Source organism: Natator depressus, chromosome 10 (genome assembly GCF_965152275.1).
Source record: "Natator depressus isolate rNatDep1 chromosome 10, rNatDep2.hap1, whole genome shotgun sequence".
NCBI lineage: Eukaryota > Metazoa > Chordata > Testudines > Cheloniidae > Natator > Natator depressus.
The window spans coordinates 61,650,201-61,678,048 of NC_134243.1; the positions used below are offsets into that span (position 1 = coordinate 61,650,201).

The 27,848-nt window shown below is 39.0% G+C and overlaps 1 protein-coding gene across 2 annotated transcripts; it reads right to left on the reverse strand.

Annotated features, from left to right (window-relative positions):
- Positions 1 to 968: 968 nt before the first annotated feature.
- LEO1 (LEO1 homolog, Paf1/RNA polymerase II complex component) lies at positions 969 to 24,304 on the reverse strand. 2 transcript variants are annotated; one of them, XM_074966333.1, is made up of 12 exons: positions 24,146 to 24,304; positions 21,113 to 21,907; positions 20,504 to 20,608; positions 19,628 to 19,722; positions 18,762 to 18,907; positions 15,607 to 15,691; positions 15,119 to 15,213; positions 14,721 to 14,855; positions 13,451 to 13,586; positions 10,768 to 10,954; positions 9,979 to 10,076; positions 969 to 2,844 (listed from the first exon to the last, which is right to left on the reverse strand). In XM_074966333.1, exons 1-12 carry the CDS (start codon positions 24,201 to 24,203, stop codon positions 2,776 to 2,778), a joined length of 2,004 nt encoding a protein of 667 aa, XP_074822434.1. In that variant the 5' UTR covers positions 24,204 to 24,304; the 3' UTR covers positions 969 to 2,775. The 2 variants fall into 2 exon arrangements, with proteins under 2 accessions (XP_074822434.1, XP_074822433.1); XM_074966332.1 differs by having other exon boundaries at positions 989 to 2,848.
- Positions 24,305 to 27,848: the final 3,544 nt, after the last annotated feature.

Consider the following 27,848-nt stretch of genomic DNA (forward strand, 5'->3'; position numbering starts at 1 on the left):
TTTCACAACACCAAACAGCTGACAGACATTTTCAACCATCATTTTAAATGTTATGCCCCATCTACGCTACCTGACACTCACTAGAAAAGCTTAGTACCCTGACACAGCTTAAAAAATCAGTTTCAAGAACTGATCTTAATGTGGCTCAAGTCTTCGTTTGAATACCCTATCTGTAATAAGATACTGACCAGGTAGCACAGACTCAACATAGTTTGAACTATGTTCACGCTCCTTGAACATCTCAAAGTCTGAGGGAGAAGCAGCATACTCACATACATGGAAGTAGAGGGTAGGAATGGGAAAAGATTGCCTCCATGTAAGCTAAAGAAAGACTTACAACTAATGGACATTGTGGACAAGACTAACATCACTAAAGTGCCTTAATTACATATGGTTATTAAAAAAAAAAATCTAAGCAGAACAGAGACAACGAAGCTTTAATAAGTATATAAAGGAGACGTATGAAAAGACAATAGAAAATAGGGTTATGAGATTTTTTTAAAAATCCCTATATTTAAAATTACAATAAACCGTAAGGAGAGCACTTTTGGAAACTGAAGTGGACCACATTACAACTAAAAGCCTCATCAGCATTTAGTCTAAGACTGTGATTAAATTAAAAAGTGTACACTCTAAAGAGTAAAGATAAAAATATCCATCACACTTTTACGTTAAATTGGTAGTAAAGCAAAACTACATCAGTGAAATGGTACTCTGAGAAAGTAGATTGGGAAGTTTTTATAACAGAGCATATGTTATACCTATATTATGTAATTAAGCTACTGCTCCTTTACAGATGGCTTCTATTCTGAGAAAGGAACAAGTGAAAGCCAGGTAACCCCATGGAGAGACTTAATCTCTCTGCTGGGGTCACACAGCTAAAAAGGATTACCAGATCAAAATTTTAGCAGATTTAAAGAGGTATTATTTTGAAAAATCCTAAGGGAACAAATGAACTCTTAGGCAGCATTACAATTACAAAGGGAAAAGTCATTAGAACAGTTTCTCCATGTGTTAAGTTCTCAAAAGTTTGTGTGTAAAGTAGCAATTTTGGCGTGTGTGGGTTTTTTTTAAACTTAGAAAGCAAAAGCACAGGATGCTCAATGTGGGGGAAAACTTTCAGAGTGCTAGACTGGTTAAGGATTAAGATGAGAGAAACAAAAATATCTTTAAAAGTTCGTATCTAGAAGACACTGGACAATTTCAGGAAGCACAATGTTCCTTAGACCGTACCCTCTTCCTTCTATTACTTAATACCAAGTCAGGATCTCACTGAATAAGAAATAGATCACTAAATCTCTCATAAACCTGTGCCTGCTTTACTAGGTGGATTTATGTTACAACAAGATTGCCTGCTGCTATGCGAGGTTTATTATTTAATAGATTTTGGTTAAGAAAGGTTTTAAGCAAGTCCTTTCCCCCCCGGTTTTCTCTTCCAATCACATTCAACATTTACCAGATTCCGTGAAAAGTCAGTTAAGAAAGAGCATCGCACATAGATAAACATCTACCACCATTTCATACACTAGAAAAAAAAAAATCACATTCTGTACATCAAACAGCTATATGGAATATCAGGCAGCTGCACAAAGTACCCAATTAGAAAACTGAAGCGAGAAAAGTTCTAGATGGTCTTTATGTTTGTATTCTTTCATGGCTCCACAATTGGTATTGTGTAGTCAAAGAGAAAAGATAAGGTATTTACAGGCCGTGATTAAAACCTGAAGTCTAATTGCTCTATCCAAGACACACATTCTCTCCTTTGTTTCCTAGCAGGATGTAGCTCTCTCTCTAGTGATTATTGCTCAGGCCTATTTGTTTAGTTTCCCCAAAAACTATACGAGCTTACAGAACAAAACAACTATTTTGTTGTATATAAATTCTTATATTTTCACTCTTGTATCTTCTAATTTTTAGTTACATCTAAAGTTTGGAAAACATTAACCTCTTGCTATCTACATATAAACAAAGAATTCTTTAAAAATGACATCTCTCCTCTAACATACCAAACAAACAGACTTTTTGCTCTCAAGCTGGAGATTTTTGCTATATCCATTAATTCATGAAACCTCAATGTTTCAATTTACAGACCTAAGTTCAGGGATAAATCCTGCTTATAATTATAGTACTTTAACAGATACTAGAATGAGCTAACAACTGAATTCATCAAAATATACCAGCATACTTATTTACTGTCCATAGTCCTGTAAACAAAGAATATTTAGAAAAGCCAGCTTTCAGCTGTAATACTCGCAGATTCTGCCAACTTTTAATTACAAAATAACAGCTTGAAAAGTTAAAATACCAGTATCAGAAACTTACCAAGTAGACTGTTAGCAACAAGGCTGAACTCAGTAATCTCCTCCTGATGAATCAATTTTTTATTATTTGTATTACCATAGTGCCTCCCTAGAAGCCCAAGTCATGGACCTGGACTCCACTGTGCTAACATCAACAATGTAACTGACAGAGGAGTTGCTTACCATAATACTCTAAAAAGTACATTTCAGTACTATACCAGGTTAAAAAAAAAAAACAGTAGTGAGTTTCGGGACACACAAACATACCCATACCATTAAAATATCTTTAAAATGTCGTTGAGAAGAATTTATTCACACCTGACTTACAGATCTCAGTGTAAGTTTCCTTTACCAAAATAACCTCATTATGTTTACTTACATCTTTGCTGTAAAAGAACTGTACAATATATATATAAAAAGCCATCAGCTTTCATCTTTCCCCAATTTTAATCATCATCTTCCTCTTCATCGCTGATCACATATTTCTTGTGCTTTTTACTTGCTTTGTCATCATCCTCTGCTTTCCTCTTTCCAGAAGGTTCACCTTCCTGAGGGCAAAACATAATATATTTCAAGTTAAAATGAAAAATTCACCAAGTTCATTTCTGTGAAGAAAAACGAAACTGCTTCCAGTTTCAGTCCCCTTTCATAGTACTCAGACTTAAGATTTATTTTTACATCGTCAGTAGTACTGAGAGTACTCCTGACATTACTCCCAACCTCCACCACACTCTCCAATCTTACAGAATCATATCAAAGATGCAATTGCCTTGCAATTGTCCAATTACACATGGACTTTTGCTGTGCTGAATTTCATTTTCCACATTTAAGAATTAAGCACACAAGCTCCAAAGCAGCATCTAGAGTTATAACACTTGGGTGTTTTTAGATGCACATTAAAAAGTTAATATCCTCAGAAAGTGCTAATATCACAATGCTTTACCCCTCCTCCCGCCCCCAAAAAGGCCCTATGGCTCCTGTCCCATAGACAGAACACAGTGTAGTAGTAGGAGTTTGTGTTTGTATTTTGTATGATTTAGAATGAAGGATAACGAATAATGCTAAATATTGTTAACAGGTATACTATACGAATAAGGTGATCGACCATTCAAGTGCGCAGAGCCCCGATCATAGAAGTGCCGGGCAACAGGGGGAGGATTAGAGTAGTCACTCCGACCCGTCTGTCAGGGAAAACTATACAGATAAGATATATACAAATTGTCTAGGTATATACACCACTGGTCGTAGAGGTACCGGGCCATAATGGGGAGGGTTAGAGTCCTCGCTCCTACCCGTCTGTCGGGGGGAAAATTGCACAGGTGAATATACCCTCGGTCGTAGAAGGATCGAGCCCAAAAGGTAGGGGGCTTTGCGTTTCCCCCTCTGCTTTGTTAGGCAGAGTTCTTTTTAGTGGGTACAAAACTTTTGTGTTTTGTAAGTCCCAGCACGAGCATGAGAAAGTATAAGGAACTGAAATCAAATAACTCCCCTATGAGAGAGAGAAGGCCATTTCTTGCAAATCTGTAAAATGACAAACAGGAAAGGTCCACCTTTAAATTAACTAGTTTGGATGATGAACCAAAATTTGATGGAGTATTAGAGGATGCAAGCAAGTTAAATGATTTTTATCTGACAGTAAAACAAGTCTCTTCCTGTTTTACAGAGATGCCACTAATACTGATGGCCCAAAACCAGTATTTAAATACCTGTTTAAAATCATGGAGCTACAGTAGATTCTGGACAACTTCAGTACAGCTTTTTACAAGAAGGCTCAGATCATTTGAATTCAGGGAATCTGATTTGATCCATGAAGAACTGGAAAAATGTTGGGTTGGGCAAAGGAGGGGAAAAAGTATAGGAAGCGATTCTGCCCCCAACACAAGGAAGTTGTACCAATTTAATTAAATTGGTTTAGACATAGATGCAGCTAATCAACGCAACCTCCTTGTGGGGACAATCAGTTTAAGAGTACCTTATATAATCAATTTAAGCTTAAGTGAGTAAGGAATCAAGTTAAGCAAAGCTGATACAAAGCCCTCTGATCAGTCTATAGTGAAAGGAGTAGTGGCTAATCAAAATAATACAAAGATTCACTATCGTGACCATTGATTGTATTGTTATGTGTCTGATGATGCATTGTCTACTTTGCTTTTAACTATCAAGCTAAAATAGTTAACATGCTAAGCATAAAGTTTTTTAAAATTTTTAGTGGAGTGGAGTCATAGCACACCAAAATGAGGGCTACTGTGTACTAATTCCTATTTGATTTACATGAACTGTAGATTCTATGTGGGTATTTATTTTACAAATTTAGGATATTATAGTAATGAAATAACTAGCTTTGGATTTAATTAATTTAATTAATTTAACTATGGACATTATAAATCAATAAATATAGTAAGAAAATACAAAAAGCAATCCCATATCATTACTATAATATCCTAAATTTATAAAAAAATATATATATATCTCCCACTTTATGTACTTCTACTGTAGGTTTAAATGCTTGTTCCTTTGGCACAAGGGTAAACCAATACAAATAAAAATCTAACTTCATAAACAGATTAATTTTCAATCTATCAAGTCTTTGGGTTCAAACACTAAAACACAACACTTCCAGAAATTCTATCAAGCAGTCATCTAAGATGTTCTGTAAACTTACAGCTTAAAACGAAAAGTAAAAAACGAAATAATAGAATATATTCCTTTATTTTAAAGCTATAGATTTAAGGATGTTGGAGGAAAGTATATAACCGTATGATAAAAGTCTCATTCACATTGTAAAGTCAACCATCTCAAACAACACTGTTTCCACTTCTCCCCTGACATGGCATCTTGCAGTGTGAATAGGATTTAACTACATGCATTAATTTTTCTAAAGCCCCAATTCAGAGACACTCTAGAACAGGGGTGGACAAACTTTTTGGCCCAAGGGCCACATCTGGGTATGGAAATTGTATGGTGGGCCATGAATGCTCACTAAATTGGGGGTTGGGTTGCAGGAGGGGGTGAGGGCTCCAGCTGGAGGGGTGGGCTCTGGGGTGCGGCCAGCAATGTGGAGTTCAGGGTGCAGGAGGGGGCTCCAGGCTGGGGCAGGTTGGGGTGTGTGGGGAGGGTGGGGGCTCTAGCTGGGGGTGCAGGCTCTGGGGTGGGGCTGGGATGAGAGGTTGGGGGTGCAGGAGGGTGCTCTGTGCTGGGACCAAGGGGTTCAGAGGGTGGGAGTGGGATCAGAGCTGGGGCACGTGAGGGGGGTCAGTGGTCCAAGCTCTGGGTGGCGCTTACCTCAAGCAGCTCCCGGAAGCAGTGGCATGTCCCCACTCTGGCTCCTATGCGGAGGTGTGTCCAGCAGGCTCTGCATGCTGCGCCGACCACAGGCGCTGCCCCTGCAGCTCCCACTGGCCGCAGTTCCCAGCGGATGAGAGCTGCGGGGGTGGTACTTGGGGCGGGGTCCTCATGCGGAACCCCCTGGCCGCCCCTACGCATAAGAGCTGGAACGGGGACATGCCTCTGCTTCTGGGAGCCGTGCAGAGCCATGGCATATGTGGAGCGGGGCAAGCCCTGGACCCCGCTTCCCAGCAGGAGCTTGAGGGACAGATTAAAACGTTTGAAGGGCCATAGTTTGCCCACCCCTGCTCTAGAACATGGTTAGGTCCCAATCTATACAGCAATACAGAACTATGCATTAGTAACATTGTTGGACAACAATTTTAACTAAATCTGCAAACATGGCTGATTTTACAGTGTAGATTGAACATAAGTACCATTTTGGTCAAATATATGCTTCAAAATAATTTATTTCAGAATAAAAACAGGATTTTTAAACTTTAATCAGTACAATATTAGATACAGTAGGAAAAAGGGAAATATCTTTACAAGTCAGAAACTACTATGCAATAGGATGTTCTAAACCATCAGATAGAATTACAAAGAATAAAAAAAATTCTGCATCTGAAATATAGTAAAGCATCATCAAGCTGGATTGTGCCAGCCTCTGAAGCACATTATCACTATCAAATGTGGAAAATGACCTGGAGTGTGGGGTTCTTAGGTCAAAAACTGGATTTATGCCTGCAAAATTAAAACTGTTCTTTAATCTCAGAATTGGAAAAAAAAAAAAAAAAAAAAAGAGCATGAATTCTGATTAGTCAAGCAATCACCAGTATTTTTCCCAACTGTTTCCTAGTTTATTCCATAGGCTGTCCTAAAAAATACCTTTTTCGTGTACACTACGACTCAGCTATTTTGTTTTGTCATGCCGCATTTCCATTTTGGTCTGTTTGCTAAGTAACAAAATAATGTCTTGAAAGAGGTTGGATATCCAGTTTTCTAGTACCCTAACACAAAGCTGAATGTAAGTTGTGTTTTGACTTTAGGAAAACTGATCAGGTCTAAAATATTTGAAGTTAGACTTCCAGACAGCATCTCATTTCAATTTCCTATGAACATCTTTAACACCACAATTAACAGAAGAGACAGAATAATGGAAGCACTGCCCAAGAGAATAAGTTTAGTGCACGAGCTTGACAAGTGAGAGTATCTAACCCTGCAGTCTTTAGTCAGTCAAAACTCACATTCAACCAAAGAACTTTTGCCTGAATAAGAAATGCAGAAATGAGTCCAACAGTTGTGCAGTTTTTCTGCTGACATTGTTACAACCAGTTAATTCCTGAAAGACATTTACGTATCAGTTTTGAGTATTTTTCCTTGCTCTTATGATGTTCCCTGATTTGGTGTTAACCAGTTTTTAAAAAATGAATTTTCTATCATAGGAGACATTTTACATTGGAGCTTAATTAACTTTGATACAAAGAACAAATAAAATTGTTGATATAACAACTGAATTTCTTGTTTGGAAGAGAAAGCTCCTTACTTAAATAATAATTTTACCCCTCTCCTCCATTATACTTAAGGACCACTGTTATTTTAAAATTAATGTTTAAAAAGTAGTGAAAGCTAACATAGGATTTAAGAATTCTATCAAGACTCATTTCTGCTCAACTTTAACCAATACGACAAACTAACATATTTATAACCTAGAATCTCAATGGCAGCCCCTATCTGCACTAGGCATCTGAAAAGACATCTATCTAGTACAGGTATTTCAAAAATGCTCACTACACTGTACAACAGAATTTCCCAAAGTTACATCAATGGGAATACAACTTGCCTTTTATCAGTATGCTGCATCACTTAATAATTTGATGTTTTGATGCTGGACAAAGCACTTTAGCATTGAGGACCAGCTCTCAACAACCTTTTTGTTTGTGTGTTTGACTAGATAGCCAGCATCCTTGTGCAAATCACTAAGGTATTACAGTATTTGACAGATGAGTGCCGTGCTTTGTGTATGAAGATATATACTGGTAAACACCTCCAAGTCTCTATTTATATACATTCAGAGTGTTGGTTACTATAACTCACCATTGCCACATTATGTTTTTTTTAAGCTTGAGCACCCCTATGTGGCAATGTTATGAACTTCAGCCTTAAAATGAAGTTGTTTTAAAATGGAAGATGTAGCTCAAAGCAGCACAGCGGATTAGCTCACTACTCTCACCTCTGATGAACCAGAATCAAAGCCTAATTGAGATCACAAACGAAAATGATTTTGGTGTTCATATATCACAAAAGAAACAATTGCTAACATCTGCTCAAGGGAGAAAAGGGACTGGAATTCCAGTTCAGGTGTAAGGGCGTTAGCATAATTAAATGGGGTTACCTGCACATATGGACATACCCAGACCATGTGTAACTAAGGACAACGCTTTTACAGTGCCTCACTTTCCAGAACACTAAATTCACTCAACAAATTCAAAAATAAACACTATTGGAATATTTTTAACACAACAAAACTTTCAGTGATTTGCTTTCAGTTATTTCACCACACTCCAGTTCCTTTTAATTATTTAATACAAATGCCACTCTGCTAACACTGTAATTGGAATTATCTCAGACACAGCAACACAGAATGGAATCCTAACCAACATCCCAGTTTTAGCCACTGGGTTTGGACAAGATTAGGAAACAAATACACCTGATGAGGGTTTTACTGATCAGGGGTATACATCATGGTACAACTTATATATGTGCAGTAAACACATTGAAATAACTTTTGGAGGAATACAAGTTTGATCTTTCAATGAATTAAAGATTTTCCGTATTATAAGGTCCCATACATCACACTGCAAGCTATACTGTATAGAACTCAAGAGTCATTTTGAGATATAATTTTGACATTTCAGTAAGTGACATTATGGAATTATAATATTTGTCTCACTTTAGTGAGCATAAATCAATATATACCAAAAAACTACTACTAATTAAAGAAAAGAATATAATGTTTTATATGAGAGTCTAAGACTTTACACTGATAGTTACTTCAGTAGTCTCTTAAATTATTAGAATAGTACAAAAGGGACAAACAAGGACTGATGAGATGAAATTTAGTTGAAAAATTTGAAACTGAATATCTGAAAAAATTTTGCAATGATAAAATCATCTCCTAAGGGAAACTGTAGAAGCTTCACTGTTTGACTCGTTTAAAATCAGGACTGAACAAAGCCCGGGAAAACATTCTGTAGGCAACAATCCTAAATTGATTAATAGGTCTTTCATTTTTAAACGTCCATAGATTATGCTTCTGTATATACTAACATTTGATTTAAATTTAATAAAGGACATCAACAGGAAATTAGGAAGGTAAGATTAAGCAAGATGTCATTCAAGTGCAATAATCATCTTTTTACCTCTAACAAAGTAACTTGAAAATCCATTAAGATAGAAGTGCTAGAGATATATATTATCTGACCTACATATAATATATATCTACTACAGAGTCAAGGCAGCCATCATGTAATTGTCAGTAGAATTTTATCAGCTCTTACTACTGGGCAAGGATGTTCTGTGTTTGAATCCTACACCAGCATTTTGACTCCAAATAAATTATGATGTTGCAGTGCAATATTAGATGGAATTTCCATTGTTTAGAGGTAGAGATGCCATCACAATTTTAAAGGGAATTTAAAAAAAAAGAGGCGGAAACCTTAATATTGTAGCCAGTATTTCCCTTCATATTATGCCTAGGACAGTACATGAGCTGTAAGTACCACAGTCCTCCTTTTATCAAAGGATTAATAGTATACTAGTATTTAACTCTTCCCCTTAAAAAGCAATGATCTACAAATAGTGCTGTGTGAAACAGGTTTCCCCTCCCCCACAACAGAATTGTCATAAGTTTATCGGGGGGGAGGGTGGTGCAGACAGTAAGGCCTGGTGGATAGAGCACTGGACTGAGACTCGGGAGCCCTAGGTTCTATTTCCGGCTCACTATGTGACCGGGGCAAATCATGTCAACTGCTCTGTGCCTCAGTTTCTCCATCCGTAAAATGGGAATGATGCTTTCCAAAAGGCTTTGAGAACTCTGAAAGAAATACCTAGCTTTTATATATGGCTTTATTATTATGGAAAGCATATCAAATTTAACTTTACCTCAATCCCTGGGTCCATAAAACCTTGAAAAAATCTCAATTTACAAGAACTTAGCTGGATAAATATGATGTATCCAGTCATTAAAGCAGAGAGTAGTAGCCATTTTTCACAATAATACTCAAAATTATAAAAACAAATCGTTCATTTTCAGTCAACCAACTTTCACCATAAAATAAAATGCTTCTCTCACCTCATCACTAGTTAGTTTCTTTGCCTTGAGTAGTCTCTGCGTTCTGTCTTCATCTGATCCCTCATCACTGTCCGAAGAATAGATTCTAGCACGTTCCTCTTTATAAAAGAAAAAAAAAAAAAAAAAAAATTAACCCAGGTAAAGACTGGTCTGCAAATGCCAATCCCTGCCAAAGCACCTTGAACTATACCAGGGATCAGCAACATTTGGCACATGACCAGTCAGGGAAAACCGCTGGCTGGCCGGGACAGTTTGTTTACCTGCAGCGTCCATAGGTTCAGCCGATAACAGCTCCCACTGGCCGCAGTTCTCCATTCCAGGCCAATGGGGACTATGGGAAGTGGCAGCCAGCACATCCCTCAGCCTGCGCTGCTTCCTGCAGCCCCCATCAGCTTGGAGCGGCGAACCGCGGCCAGTGAGAGCTGCTATTGGCCGAACCTGCGGAAGCAGCAGGTAAACAAACTGTCCCAGCAAGCCAGCAGTTTTCCCTGACTGGCCACATGCCAAAGGTTGCCAATCCCTGAACTATACCATCACATATACTGTTCCCCCATATTTCTCTCAATAATGTGCCAAGATCTCACCATCTTCATGACAAACTATAAATAAATACACAAAGTATAATTAAACAGATTGAGCCTTCTTTGTAGTTTCCTTGTTCATTATGCACTGCTCTGAGAAAACTGTTATTTCATCAGGTCTAGCCCATGAAATCAGTTAATTTGAATTAGATAGGCTGCACTCATCAGATATTATCAAAAAAAAGTTACATTCAGATTTTATTTGTACCTCTTATACCACCTTTATAGCGGTTTTTAATAGCTGCCAGACTGATTGCCTCTTCTCCTTCATCCTCCTCATCATAACGATCAGGTTCTAAATAATTTGCACTCAGCCCACGCTGATGCTGCTTCTCCCGCATTCTCCGCTGCTGGGATTCTCTGCGAATAGAAGCTCTTAACCTCTCCTCTTCTTTCTGTCCAGGAAAGCAGCAGCATGTAAGGAACTCTGAGGAATTATACCCAGAGGGCATCTTTCTCCAATGCTTTGCACCTCGTGTAGTCATTTTACACCAGTGCAAAGAAAATGTCAAATTCTACCAAATCAGAATGGTACAGTTTGATGCTCACTTTGCACTGACGTAAATGACTACACACAATGCAGGACTATGGAGAATCAGGCAAAGTATTTTTTATATTTGATATTTCTCTTGGTTGAAACATTTATAGCTTTACATTTCCTTATTTATTTTTTTATTTAATGCAGATCAGAGTCAAAGGCTTAATTTCCAAGATTACAAAATCAGGTTTGTGAATGTTATAAGAATTTAAAACAGTTTAAAAATAGAGGCAACAATGTGTACTTATGATTAAACTTAAATTCTCTACAATATCATAATATGCTAGGAGAAAATGTAACGAAGGTAACCATTACTTCTTGTTTCTGGATCGCTGTGTAAGTTTAATTTTTCCTATACAGAACAAATATGATAAACACTGATTTGTTCACCCCATTGTGCCAAGAATGACATTTTCAATTAGCACTACTTTTCCTGTAGCACTGTATTGTTATTTTCAGTTAATACAAAATTTTGAAAAATATTTACATCTGTAGCATCGTACTTAAATGAATGTTTGAGTAAATTTGTCCATCTCTAGATTTTTGTTTTCTTACTAAAATTAAGAATTATAACATATTTACAGCTGTAACAAAGGAGTAATACAAATCCCAGAAGCAGAAAGGGGACCATGCTTTGAAGCAAACACTACGATTTTCTGCCCCCACTCCTGAACGTTTGGAAAAACTCCCCATCTTGTGAGGATAGGGGCCAGCACCTTCTTCAGGGCTCCCTTGTGGCCTGCGGAGCACCTCAGAACCGCAGCTCTGCAGAGTTGTTTCTGTAGGTAATAGTAAATACTCCATTCACCGGGCTTATTTTAGGACAGCTACACCTTGATAGCAATTGTAATCTTTGCTGACACTAGTGACATGTAAACAGTCAGAATGCAAGGACGCTTTTAATAAATGTATACTTTGGGGTGAAATCTTTTGCACAGTTGCCTGTGTAATGGTCCTCAAGTGCATGAGAAGACTAGTAGCAGAACAAAAAAAGTTACTTTTGTTAAAAGTCAAAAACATTAATTTTCACAGCCTTATAAATAAAGACATTTGGCTGATTTGCTTCCAAAAACTCCACAACCATCTCTTAGCCCCTCTGCTTTAAGACTAAGCATGGGAATTTTCAGGCCAAAGGATTATTTGGAATGGTGACAGGGAGAGACTGGAAGGCAAATAAAAGGGGATAGACTAGAATAGGGCTAGTTTCTTTAATTATGAAATTACAATAGGCTCTAGAATGTTATACAGGAGGCACAGCATTTCACGAGGAAGGTAACAAATCAGCGAAGGGCTGAATAGAAGAATTAGTCCCCCTGGCAGGCCAGGCTAGGAATGGCAGACTTGGGCATTAATTCTGCCACAAAACAGAGGCATAAATTACTGTGATTATTATACAACTGGCTGCTATGTTCACACACTTGGCAACCAACTTTACAGAATATACATGAAGAAATACCTTCAGTTGGGTCTTTGAACATTTATCTGAAAGAGACAAAGTCATCTTCCTGTGGAGGGCACTGTCTTTAGAGTGAGGCCTGTTAGAAAATCATTCTAGGTTAAACACACTTCTTATAAGGGCACTTCTGCTTCCTAACATTAAGGTCAAGCCATGGAAGTCTGTCTCTTACCAAGAAGGGAAAGCAGCAGGGAAAAATGATAAAGGAGCAAATTCTTCATATGCATGCATATAGGAAGTTCCAATGCAAGTTAATACATAAATTTCCACTGACAAATACATGATAACTTCCATATTAGAGTATAGCAGCACCTAGACACCTCAGTCAGGACTGGGGCCCCATTGTGCTAGGCCCTGTAGAACAATGGAGTGGCAGCTGCCTATGCCATTGATGAATTTGGGATATAATTTTTAATATGCAAATTAAGTGTACACAGTCCAGATAAATATGAACTAGAAAGTCTGAGTCATTTAGTGACTGCTGGAAAACACAACACATCACCTTAAAATGAATGTTTATTTCATCTTAAAAATAAAGCCTTTTCAAAATTTTACTTCCAAGGCCTTCATTTATTGTATTCTTAATATTTGTTTTTAATTTTGTTATTTCTGAAATCTCTTGTTAAATGGGTACTTTACACTCTTACAATTTCTCCTCCTAGTTTACAAGGTAACTACTATACCAGGCGCCATATCCACAGAGCATAAAAATGGATGCTGATAGAATATATTGTTGTGATTTCTATGTCAGCACCAGAGATTGCATCTTAATTTATTTTACTAAAACCCAATAAATACCCAAGAATATTCAGACACGATATTTGCGATTTGAAATGAACAACGTTAGTTCTAAGTTTTGATCTAAAGAGTAATACAATTCCTTATCATAATTAATACCTTAATCATTTCTGTGCGCTGAGACTCTGGATCACGGCCAGCCATGGGCAAGATACGAATTTTTTGGGTCTTTGAACATCTATCTGCAAGAGACAAAGTCATCTTCCTGTGGGTGGCGCTGTCCGTAGAGTGAGGCCTGTTAGAAAATTGTTATAGGTTAAACACTTCTCACAAGGACACCTCTGCTTTCCAAGAACAATTACAGACATGCCACAAATACAACCAGGAAAATCAAAGACTCATCCATACAAAAGCAAAAAAAAATTAAACAGAATAGATAATGTGTACAGTACACAAGAATTATCCGATAGATCAAAATATTTAGCAAAATCATCCTTCCTCCAAAAAATCCTCCACATCCTCTTACACACCTAAATATTCCTCCTTCCACTTTACATTTATGCTTCTGGTCATAGTCACCATCTTCATAGCAGTGAAGTACGGTATGGAGATTTTTTTCCAAAGAACATCAACATTCCTCCTGATTCGCACCAAAACTTCTCATTTTAAAATTTTAAATTACATATTAAAATTACAGACAAAACTAGAGTCAGCCTAGATAGTGCAATAAATAGCACACTGGCCTTTCAAGCCTGGAGATTTGGTCTCAGACCTAGCTACCTTAATGTGCAGGTCTACTCTGAAAAGTGAATATTGAAAAATGGCAGCTTCTTACTGAACATTTCTGTTCCCTATGTATTCAGTGAAAGTGAAACAGTATTTGTATTTATTTATTCCCTATTATGCTCTGGGAGAGAAGAGGATGCTGGCCTGTATTCTGGCTCACATATCAATGAAATCCAGATTGCAGGACCAAATTCTGACCTCATTTATACTTGTAAAAAGGTGAGACAAACATGGCATCCCAAAGATGTCACTTTTTAGAGAAATGTACTTAGGTCGCAAGTGTAGCTAGCATGCTAGTCTTGGTCTTCAGCAACAGTATAAACAAACAATTTGGCAGTCTCTGTACAATTGATATTCAGATCCCAAAATGGCCAGCACTGAAGTCAAAAGGAAGCCTATAAAACTCATGACTGAGCCATAGTTAGGTGTATACATCAACACCAGCCTTACTTTTCAAGGGACAGAAAATTCTTTTAAAAATAGTGGGTTTTTTTTAAAAAACCCTCTTCCATACAAGGTGTAGTAAAAGACAAACTAATGATCTATTACTTTACTAATTCATCTCCACCTTTTAATACCCAAATATTTCATACCAAAACGCTGTACTATGACTTCAAGCTCTGTTAATGAACTGTATGTTTACCTGAAGGTTAATTTAGTCTTGAACACAGCCTGGCCCTGTAGACCAGTTCCTTGTCTGATAAACAGATGGTTGTGATCTCCCTGTAATGGTGCCTTGTACACATCAAAGACTTCATTGCCCAAATGCAGCGACATGCTTGAAAAAAGATTCATATATCAGTTATTTTCGTATTTAGTGACTCATTCTGTTTTTACACCATATATAAATGAAGGAAGCCTTCTCATTCCCTCCTTTTTATGCATAATGTGGATTGAAATATTATTAGCTAAGTAGTACAATATATGCTCAAAGATCTGAGAAAAATTGTGCAAGAACTTCAAATTTCACTCACTCCTCACTTTTATATGCAAGAACATCTGACAACTATGTTTTCCTAGTCTAGAAAAACCTAAACTAACCTTCCATCTGACCACTTGACTATCCGTGCATTGCTTTCTCGAATCTCATTTCCTTCTTCATCTCGTCGCATTCGCCAACGTATGGTGTTTTCCACCTGTTGGAACAGAAAGCCTGTAAACATGTATATAAAGTAAAATGTGAACTAGCTTAAAGGAATATTGAAAAAAGATATAATTGGGAGGTCAAGAATCAAGTGCCAGTAATTAGCTGAATCTTCTGCGTGCAGGGTAAAAGAAAAGCTTTTGCAGAACAGTTACAAATCTTCACTGCATCTAAAGAAAAAAGTAGATACAACAGAAAAGAGCTAAGTAATTTCTATGAGTGCTGAACTTGTTTACTTCTTGGTAGAACAAGAAGCAGGGGATATCTATGAAAAGTGTGACTCAAACCATCACCACTCAACCCCCCAGGCTTTTTGTTTTATATAGTAGTTTGAAAGAACCTAACAGGAAAGACGTGAGATGCAGAAAGAAAATTACAGCTATACCTTTAGTTTTAACCTTGTTCTACCTTCTTCATCAAGCATCTCCTCATCTTCAAATTCATCCTCATAATACTGAGGATCAAAAGGTCTGTAACAAAATTAGATAATGTATTCTTTATTCACCTATCTTCTAAAAAAGCAAACCCATGTTATTCGAGGATTGCTAAAAATAAATTTGTGATTCCATTAAATTATATATTACACACAACTGTAGACATTACTACCATGGTATACGTACATTTATTTCTGCCACCATGTAATAAACTGGAGAGGTTTTAAACCACAGAAGACCTACCCTAAAGTCTCCCAATAATATCAGCTGCAACCACTTCTAACATTTTAAATCTCTGAATAGCTTTTTTAAAAAGAACAAAAGTCTACCTCAAATGTGGTATCCTCCCCTGAGGTCCCATTGTGGCAAATAAGAGGTTAGGCCTGAGTCTAGGACTTGATATGATCACCCTGGTCCAGTGAGTTTTAAAGTGTGATAAAGATTTTGTGAATTATTATGGTTAGGATGCAGGAATTCCTGCCAGGACAACGTTTGGATGAACCATCTTTCATATGAGCCTAATACACTGGTGGGCAACCTGCGGCACGCGGGGCACATGTGACCCATCAGGATAATCTGATTACAGGCTGCAAGACATTTTGCTGACATTGACCGTCCACAGGCATGGCCTCTCAGCTCCCAGTGGCGGCGGTTCGCCATTCCCAGCCAATGGGAGCTGCAGGAAGCAGCGGCCAGCACATCCCTGCGGCTCGCCGCTTCCCACAGCTCCCATTGGCTAGGAACGGCGAACTGCGGCCACTGGGAGCTGCGGGTGGCCATGCCTGCTGACGGTCAACGTCAGCAAAATGTCTCACGGCCCACAATCAGATTACCTGGATGGGCCACAGGTTGCCCTCCACTGTTCTAATAAGTATCAGATTTGACACAGTCCCACACCTAACCCATCTGAGAGAAGGGAGAGGCAGAAACACAAATTTCTTTCTTTCTCCACTATGCCTGACAGCTGGAGGAGTTGCCATTCTCACTTCCTCTCCCAGATGCTGTAAAGGAAAAGAAAGTGGGTGAGAGAGAAGCTGTTAATCTGCTAAATTACTGCTATTTTAGGCCTAGCCTGCACTAAAAATTTAGGTTTGTTTAACTATATTGGTCAGGAGTGTGAAAACTCCACATCACCGAGTAGTGTAGTTAAGCTGACCTAAGTCCCCGTGTCAGCAGTACTAGGCCCACAGAAGAACTCTGTCGACCTAGCCACTACTTCTCAGGGAGGTGGATTATGTATGCCAATGGGGAGAACCCCTCCCATCAGCATAAGGAGTGTCTATATTTAAATGCTCCAGCAATGCTGCTGTCCTATTGTAGTGTTTCAAGTGTCAACAAGCCCTTAGTCTCCATTTTTGGGTACTGACCCATTAAAATCTCCAGTATCTGCCCTTGCTGTTGTTTATGGCTGCAAATAATGTTGGGAGGAGAAGCAGCGAAAGCGACCAGAGTTGTTGGCTTCACTTTTCTGCTTTTTGAGAAAGCTGTCAATTGCTGCAAAGCATTGCAGTAGTCTGTCTGTAGACCTTCAAAGTCTGTACATCCTGACCCACAAAGGTTCACATTTGGAACATTATCTTTTCAATCATAAAGGCTATTGGCTCATAAATACTTCCTGACAGGCCACAGAACAGAACATTTTGAAAATCATGCAATGGTGCATTGGGATAGAGATGGTCCAAAAGAAGAGTTCTCTTTAAAAGTGGTCTGCAGCAGGAGAATGGGAGAACCACCAAACTAGAGTACGTCAGGAACAGGCCTAGATTTACAGGGAAATGGACACCTTTTACAAGGTCCAATAATATAAGTCCCCAGTCAGTGGTAGGTTTAGAAAAAGCAATATTCAAAACATTTTTTGTAACTGGTTGATGTGCAGTTGGAGTCACGGAGTAGTATTATAAGGAGCTAAAGAAATTTATTTTCTTAGAAATTTTGGATAAATGCTATGATCTGTGTTATACAGATGGTCAGTCTGAATGATCATAATATAGTTTCTTCTGACTTCAATGAATAAAAAATAGTAATTTAGCAAACAGATGAGGTCAAGCTTATTCTAAATCCAAAGTAGTGCTTCTATTATTCAAAAGTACATTTTTGTGTCATTTGGCTAAATTAAATGGCTTACAATACACTAGAAGATTAAGCCTCAAACTGAATAAATATGAAAACTACATGTTTAGAACTCAACAGATAATCTTAAAAGTTAGTCTTTATAATACTATGAACTCATTAGGCACATGCTACTGTTTCAAGTCACTAGACTTTTAAAACTGATGCGTTGTAAAGATACATACTAAACTAAAAACCTGAAAACCATGCACAGTTCTAGTAAATACATCACAACTGTGAGACTCAAAGTCTCTCTAGGCTACTTTTTACATTATGTTCAGTACATCATTTTTGGATTTGCAAAACAAGGTTGCCTATTGAGAAGAGTCATACAGATAAAATTAAATGCCATCAAAACAGATTTCCTTGATTTAGGAAATACTCAGGTCCCCTGAACAGGCTGTTTACTCTGAATTAAATCTCAAAGGAAGATCATTTGCTTTTACAACATATGGTGCATTATTCAGGATGAAAGTATCAAGGTTCACCAAAAACTAAAGCAGTGCTGAAGAAAGGCAAGATAGCTATAAATTCAGGAGAATAGTGCAATGCAGCCACAGGCAATTAAAAAAAATAGATTAAAAAGGACAGAGCTACTCATTTGAGTTGCAAACCAAGCTTACAAAAAAAAAAATCACTAGTTCTTTTACTGATTTAGACAAGAGTGAGATGATTAATTTTATAGGTAGACCAGCTAAAAATGGCTAATCTCATAGGGTCAAATAAATACAAAATAAAAGGAGTTATTTAAAATTATGAAATGCATTACATGTATCTAACAGGCTGAACCTACACATTTAGTTCACAAGAAGACGGTAAAATGAAAAGTGATCTGAATATCTGATCGACTATATCAATGTATGCACCCCAGTGTTAATTATATTTAATGTTGCCAACAGAAATTTCATTGGACTACTAGACAAAAGCAATACAGGGAAATACTAAGTGTGAGTATAAATAATTAACACCTTTAACAAAGACTCAAATGCAGTATTACCTGGGCTCCACACTGAGGAAGTTGGGCAGCTTCACAAAATACAAGTCATTTCCTAAGTCAGTGTTTACTTTTGGTATCTCTACTTCTATTCGCGTTTCTGGAATAGGTTCTTCTTCCTGCTGCTCCTGATTCAGTCCATTCTCATCCTAATGGATGGAGTAGCAAAACCACATTACATTATGCAGGTGAAAAAAGCCAGACTGTTCAGGTTGTTCCACTGACCACTTAATTTTTGCTCTGAAACGCATGGAAAACCTCTCTCTCTGTCCGTCCATCCACCCACCCACATGGAATTGATTGTGCAAAGCACACACTACTGAGACAAAATTATCACACACAGTACTCAAGCATTAAAGTGATTTCAGTTATGAATGTTAGCTCAAGATACCAAGAGAGAATGGAAATAAAAAGCATGGGACTGATCCAAATAAATCGGTCTCCTACAAGGAGCTAGGAAATGGTGGTAACTTTGCCTAGACTAAAACTGGCCTTCAGATGTAAAGGGCTTTGAATCCATTGCCATCTACTCCCCAAAGTACTTTTCCAACAGGCCTTACTACAAGTATCTAGAACAGTTATAGTACTATATTCTACTTGTTGACATAATCAGAACGTACTCAAAATATATAACCACAGTTACAACAGCAGAAAAACAAGCGACCCTATCGTACATTGCCATGTATAAGAGGTGAAACCATTAATAGTGATTCTTTCTGCCTGGGCAATATCATTTATGAATTCTCATTAAATTATCAGTCTTTCATTAAAGCACGCTAAAACTGAGTCCTCTAGGATTTAAAACTCTATATTAGACTGCTGGGCCAGGTGTAAGAGGCATAGCAGGCAAATTCTTTTGAAGGACTTACAATAGGTTGCCCTGGAGTTGGTGGCTTGTCTTCCCCATCACTCCCTGAAGAAATGTCATCTGCACCTCCAAACAGATCTATCGAATCTCTGTGATCTTCAATAGAAAAATTATTTTATATAGGAAGAAAGAGAAACTGTTATATTCTACCACTAGAAGTCATCTACAAGATCATTAAAAGTGACCTGCAAAGGAGAAAAAAAAAATTGATTTCCTATTTTGTGCATTTCTCTAGGAGGTTCAAAGAGGCGTGGAAAAGGTGATTCGTCTCTTCCCTCACAAAAAAGTTTTTTAAACTTAAAAATTCAGGTCACATCTACCTTGGAAAGACTCTATGACAGGATACTACTGAAACAATGACATCGTAAGGACCAAGAACGAAAGCTGAGCAACTGAGAGGGACAGATTTTGGATTAGATTATTTAAACTTTGGTTAATCATTGAAGTTAAACTGGTGTTAACATATTGGACAAAGGCAGATTCGACACCTCCATCCATTCAAGCAAAGTGTGGTAGGTAATAATATATATTCTCCAAGTCTCCCATAATCAAACAACAGACTCACTAATTTCCAGGATCTTGCAGCAAGAAATTAGGATATAATGTCGTCACCAGATTTTTCATTTAAAAAAAATTAGTTCAGTCTGTTGCCAAGGAAAGTGAAAGCGTGATAGCACTGGGAAGAGATGACTTCGAAATGTGCAAGCTTCCCCACGCAGCTCTGTTGCTGCACCTTAGTTGTTATGCTCTGCAACTCATCAGATAATCCAATACTAGTTTTTTCCTCAGCTAATACTTCCAGTCATACAGAGTTTTAAAGTGGATGCATGCTTAATGCCAGATAAAGTAGAAGGGATTTGAAAAAACAGCTAATTACCTTTTTGTCCTTCTGCATCGCTGTCCATTTCTGAATCTGATGCAACTGGTTTTTTACGTTTCATTCGCAAAATTTCATCTTCACTGTCACTGCCTCTTGCAGACTCTATCAAAGAGAATATATCTCCTCAAGTTAAGAATTTCATTCTGCATCTTTTTACATCTCACACTATCCACAGCTTGTATTAATAAGTAAACTAATTCAAACAATGAAAAAATAATTGACATTTACTGGGTGAATCAAGCTTTATTAAAAAACTATTATTGTTAAAAGTCAACTGGAATTAATAAATAATTTTATAACCAAATCTGAATCATTTCAAGCCAGGACAACAGAAGTGATATTGTTATGGACAAGTCAACAAGAAAACACATGACTTAGGGTCCTCATTGTAACGGTGACAGTTCAGTCTGTTCAACATTAAGATTTGATTTGGTTTTGTTTATGAAAAGACACTAGAATCAATCTTTGAGAAAAGGTCACCCAACATGAGGATTAATTATCTCAACTATGAAATGACTACAAGAACCCAGTGAAGGTCAAGGATAAGGATATTTTAATTTGTCTATTTATAGTCAAATCATTAACAATCCTGGTATTCAATCCTACCAGATTTATGCTCCTGTTCCTCATCATCATCTGAACGCCTGTGATCTTCATCAGAATGCTGGGCCCTTTCGTCATCATCAGAATTCTGCATCTTCTCCTCATCAGAATGCTGGGCCCTTTCGTCATCATCAGAATTCTGCATCTTCTCCTCATCAGAATGCTGGGCCCTTTCGTCATCATCAGAATTCTGCATCTTCTCCTCATCAGAGATCTGAGGCCTCTCTTCATCATCTGAGTTCTGCATTTTCTCCTCATCGGAGTTTTGTAGTCTTTCCTCATCATCAGAAATCTGAGGCCTTTCATCATCATCAGAGTTCTGAACCTTTTCTTCATCATCAGAGATTTGCGGCCTTTCCTCATCATCAGAATTCTGGAGCTTCTCATCATCATCTGACTGATCACTTTTGTCCTCTTTGCCCCATTTTTCATCCTCCGAATTTGCTTTTTCAGATCCATCTGCATCTGAGCGACGGCTACCTTCGTCTGATCCGTGTCCTCTGTCATCATCGTCATCAGCAGCTTCTGAACCACTATGCTGATCTATATCTGACTGGTCATTATCTTCATGCTCAGAATGTCCCGAAGCTTCAGAGTGATTGTACGATCTTTCAGACCGAATGTCACTCCCAGTATGGTGGGATGCTCCCTCATCCTCACTATCATCTCCAAATAATTCTTTATTACTGGGCTTTACTGCCTCTCTGTCATCATCTCTGTCACTCTCACTTCCAGAAACATTACTGCCAGAGCCAGCATTCTCCTGATCAGAGTCAGAGTCAGATCCAGAGTCAGAATCTGGAAAATAAATATTACCCACTTAAAAGTGATTAGGGGGAAAGATCGCCAGATGAGGAGATAACAAAAAGATTAGCACTTCTTAAGACAGAGTGGAAAAAAATAAGAGGGGACATGAGACACGCATCTAAATAATGAAAGTAAATTGCATGCTCTTATTTACATGATAAGAATAAAAAAAAACAGCTAATGAAGTTGTGACATTAAAAGGAATTTTTTTTCTTTTTTTTTTTTTCTTTTTAAAGGACAGATTACTGGTCTGTGATCCTGTCACAAGGCATCATTGAAACCAAAAGTCTACTAGCAGTCAAAGAAAAACTGTACATTTATATGGGCAATGAGAAGACAAAGATAAATTTGATAGTTTAAAAAAACCTTTTTTATTCTAACATTTTACTCTGTTTATAACATCTTGTGAGTTCAAAACTGAAATTGTTTTCAAATCCAATTTGTTTGCCTTTCCCCAACACATGCCCACAGACAAATTAGTTACAGTAGAACTACTCATGAGTGCTGGGCTTGCAGCACTAATTTTTATTCAAGAAAAAACATAGGGTTTGTTTTGAAGAGTAAATTACATAAAATGAAAGGAACTTCGCAAAGATAAAAAAGCTCAAATTTTGGACAAGCCAATCTGGACAATATCCATAAAGAAATTATTTCAGCATTTTTCTTTGAATTGTTGATGACAACTGTGATGTATGAATTACGTTAAGGAACGGTGATCACCACAAATATATGTAAAAAGAAAAAGTTATAGAAATTATATTAACAGATTATTTTTCTGGATAAAAAAGAACAAGCAGGAAACTCATGGAATACAAACATATCTAAACATAAAAATACTCAAAGAGTAAAAAGGCTAATTATCAAATTTATAATCAGAAACCAATTTTGCAGCAATTTCATGAAAGTCAGTTATGCAAGATCATGCTAAAGGGAAACTAATACACCATGACATGCACATTCACTAAACTCTCAGTCCTAAAACATGTACTTTCTATTTTAGATGTATTTTAACTGGAACTGATGTACTGAAAAGGAAATGAAATTGAAAACTTGTTTAACTAACATAATAAGAAAAAGAGTTCTAGACTAAACCAGAAAAAAGACAGTTTTCCAAAAGACAGGTGATGAAAAGTGCGTTCTTTCTCTCCTCTCCTTTATTAAATATTAATTTAGCTCTGCACCCAAGAAAAAATGCTTTGCCAAAAAATCCAAATAACAATATCTCAACCCAAAGAAATTCATAAATAATAGTTTATATGAAGCAAATATTTGCCCCTATTTATACAGTTTATAAAATTAAACACAGAACAAAAATCTAGTTGCATTAAATTCGTATCACTTGTGCCCAAGCTGTGGCAATCTGTTTGCTTCACTAAAGAGCTGAAGTCCTTTACAATACAGTACTTATTAAGCAGAAAAAAACGGAGGTAAGGGGATTACTATCAACAGAATCAGTAGAACCACCCGGGTTAAGCAAAAAGAAAAGGAGTACTTGTGGCACCTTAGAGACTAACCAATTTATTTGAGCATGAGCTTTCGTGAGCTACAGCTCACTTCATCCGATGAAGTGAGCTGTAGCTCACGAAAGCTCATGCTCAGATAAATTGGTTAGTCTCTAAGGTGCCACAAGTACTCCTTTTCTTTTTGCGAATACAGACTAACACGGCTGTTACTCTGAAACCTGTCATTATGCCGGGTTAAGCAATTTCCCTGTCAGCTCCACAGTCGAATACTGGGGCTAGAGAACTTGGTCACCTTTAACAGCAGCTGTAATAAAACAGGCTACGATACTAGGGTATTGCTAGTAATGAAACCCTTCGGGCCCAGAGCAGGGGCCATGGGCACACGCCCCCCTCCCCTGGCTGCAGCACTTGTCGGGGCATCCCAGGGGTGCAATCACCGCGGGAGGCAGAAAGTCAGCCCCGGTGGGCCAAGTACAAAACCGCAGGGCAAAGCCCACCCACCACAGACACTTGTTACGAAAAGGGGCAAAGCCTTGGTGGAGACTGAAAGGAACCAGCAGCCGGAGAGGATAAAGGGAGGGGAAGCTCCCAGCTCTGGTGAGGGGGAGACCCCGGAGGGGCAGGAGGACGGGCCAGTCGTTCGGGGGAGGGAAGGGACAGAGAAAGTTAACCACAGGAAGCGCAGGGGAGGAGCGGGGGTCGGCTCGGCCCGGCCCGGCCCGGCCCTGCCCTGCCTCTTTCCCCTCTGCGGACCCTGCGTTGGTACCTTTCTGCTCGGGCTCAGAGTCGACATCGCTCCCGAACAGGTCCTCCATGTCCGCCATGGCGCGGGCTCACCGGGGGCGGGCACGACGCAACCGCAAAGCGCAGGCCTCGCTCGCCTCCTTTCCGGCGCTGCCGCACCACTAGGAACTGGGGAGGGCCGCGGCGCCAGCCAGTGACGCACGTGCGGAGCGACTGGTTCCGTACGGGGTCAGGGGCGTGGGGCCGCCTGTGCTGACCCGACCCAGGCATGGGGATGGAGGGGGCGGGGGGAGCCTTAAAGGGACAGCGTCCCATTAACGGAATTCCCCCACGGCAGGGGCCCACAAGTCTCTCTCGCCCTTTCAGCCTGCACAGGGCCTGGCCACGATCCCCGGCACCAGGACGCACCCGGGACGGGGGACAGGGATTCCACACCCACCCCAGGGCTCTGGGAAGTGGAGTATTTGAGTTGGGCCGGGTGCAATGGCTGCTGGGATGCTGGGGCCGGGTCTGGTACCCACAGGGCCAGCAGGATGCTGGTACATTGGCGAGGGAGCTGAGATGAACCCGAGAACGATTAACGGGTTTGAAAACGTGCCTCAGCCTCAGCGTGCTAAACTCCATAGCTTGAGTCTGACCGAGAGAGGAGCCGGGGGTGACTTGAGCACAGCCTGTCAGTAGCTACAGGGGGAACAAATATTTAATAACGGGCCCTTCGGTCTAGCAGCGAACGGTGTAACACGAGGCCCTGGTTGGAAGGTGAAGCTAGACAAAGTCTGACTGGAATGAAGGCATATTCATTTTCAGTGGGGAGTCATTAATCATTGGAACAACTTACGAAGGGACAAGGTGGAGTCTCCATCACTGGCCATTTTTAAATTGACAGGCTGTTTTTCTAAAATTTATGCTCTAGGAATTATTTTGGGGACGTCTGTGTTCTACAGGAGGTCAGACTAGATGAGCACAATGGTCCCTTCTAGCGTTGAAATCTATGAGTGAGGGGCTAATAATCCCCACCACCACCCCTCCCCACTGGCCCCAGCCCCAGAGAAAAGGGCCAGTGATCTGCCTCACCATAGGAACCCCATGACACAGGGTCCAGTGACCCCTCCTGCCGACCCACATAGGACAACTCTTCCCAGGACTATCATCACATCCCCCTAGGTGCTTCACATTGACACAGGATCTGGCATTTACCCAGCCTGGGGACAAATGACTTAGGTTTGCCAGCCTACGGACTTGTCCTCACTTGCAATATGGGGGTCAGGGCATCCACCCCAGTGACCACTCATCCCAGGACTCAGGCATCCATTTTTCTTCTCTTCTTTGTATGGCTGATATAAATGTAGAACAACAACTATAATTTTACATTTAGATAGTTAAGCCAGATAATTGTGTCTGGAGTAGCAGAGTGGATTGCTTTGATGCCTCCTTTGTATTTGTGATTCAGGCATTGAGTTGTTATATGTTCCATGTTCTGTTCTGCCATGGTTTGTGCAGATGCAGTTTAGGGTTGCCCATGAGCTCCATGGGAGATCGAAGCCAAGGCTCTTCTGCATTGGGTCTTTCATGGGGTGTTTATTTGTGACTTCTTGTGAACTCCATTTGGCTTTCCAAGTTTAATCAAGGTTGAATTTGCATTGTTGTAGGTTAAATGTCTGAATCCAAAAGGGCTTATGTGACTTTAAGTGGTGGTGAGGGATGTTGTTAAGGTTGTGGTGGAAGGAAAAATGTTCATTTCCCAGAATCCTCTGGAATTCCCGAAGGCGTAGTGTTTTGCAGGAGGGGATCCACACTATGACAACTGGTGTCTTGGTCCTACACAGTAAGGTTTTGTGCTTTCTTCATATCTCATGTTCTACAATCCATCTCCACTAAGGAGTTACAAAGTAAAAGTGAAGGAGTACTTGTGGCACCTTAGAGACTAACAAATTTATTTGAGTACTCCTTTTCTTTTTGCGAATACAGACTAACACGGCTGCTACTCTGAAAGTAAAAGTGGATCACATAAAAGTTTATTTTCAGGCAGTTACGCCCCACAGTCCTACAGTAAACTCTGTCCCATATTTTTCATAACTGTCCTTAACTTACCCTACCAGTGACTAAACCAGGGGTTCTCAAACTGGGGGTCAAGACCCCTCAGGCCCTGGAGAGGTTATTATGTGGGGGGTCATGAGCTGTCAGCCTCCACCCCAAACCCTGCTTTGCATCCAGCATTTATAATGGTATTAAATGTATAAAAAAGTGTTTTTAATTTATAAGGGGAGGTCACACTCAGAGGCTTGCTATTTGAAAGGGGTCACCAGTCCAAAAGTTTGAGAACCACTGGACTAAACTGATACAGGGTGGGATTGAGCATCCTATCTCAAGCGAACCACATAGTAGAGCATTCCTTGTCCCGCAAACCCAAATTGAAATGGGGCAGAATCAAATACTCCACTTCCAGGGACCAAACAGAGGAGAATCACGTATCTTGACCCAACTGACTCAGTGAGATCATTTGGGTCAGGATTCCTAAAAACAATGAAGTCCCTGAAGATTCCTGCCATGATAAGCCAAATAGGGAAAAGGGACACATTGTCTGGTGGAAAGAGGATAAATGACACCAAAATGAAGAAGCCTGGGGGAGAGAAAGAGAGAGTAAACTTAGATTTAAATTGGCCAGGTGATGCTGCAAATTGTCTATGTGGCTCCAATTATAGTGATGAACTATAACATTCAAAGAGCTGGGAATTTTCCAGTCTACTAGATACATTTGAACAGACAGCAGAGAATGGGCTGGTTGCTCTTTTCAGATTTACCCTGATTTTCTGTCCATTTTCTTCTCTTGCTTTGTTACTGAGAATGTAATTTTCTGCTGAAATTCTCCCCACGACACTTACTAATCCTTTTATAAATCTCTTGGAACAAAGCTGCTGAGATACTTTTTGTTCTGGAATCTTAGTATGCTTCTCTCAGAAACATTCAACCTTTTGAAAAGGTATAAACAAATTCTGCTTTTCATATATTTTACTCTATTTACCTTTTTTAATTGTAAAACAAATAATTATATTGAATATAGGGAATAGGAGTCATCCAGATGTTTTTTACTTTGATATTAAATTCCTTAAATTTTGCACTGCACCCCACATTTTTATTGTACAATATACTGCAGATGCTTTCAGTCTCCGATCCAACAATCCATTAAGATGAGTGGGATTGGTTGACCACTCTCAGAACTGTTTCAGGCAGACAGCCTAGCTATCACATTCAGTGCATGTTTTCCAGCTTTTCTTCACAATCTGAAGCCTAGAAACAAATTTATTTTTTATAATGAAAGTGGAGATTCTCAGTCATAGTTGTGTGGTAAGGGATCAAATTCTAAGTCTGCTGAATCAAATTCTAAAGCCGCTGAATCATAGAATACACAGAACTTCACATATAAGGAACAATTCTGCATCAACAGCAGGATAAGTTAGATGACAGAGTAGGTCTCTTCTCTCTCTAATTTTTATTAGCCAATCTGTCCAGGTAGATTGGTGAGCACATCTACCACTAGTGAAGATTATCAAATCATTCTGTAATGTTGTCTGGCCTATACTAAAATTACATAGCAACTTCAATTTTTGGAGTGAATAGTTATGGGTTAATTCTCTTCTCTGCCACATTTTCATTAATTTGAAAGTAGAATTTGGTTTTGAATATCTTCTGTTAGAAGTAGTACACAACAAAGCAATTTACAAGTG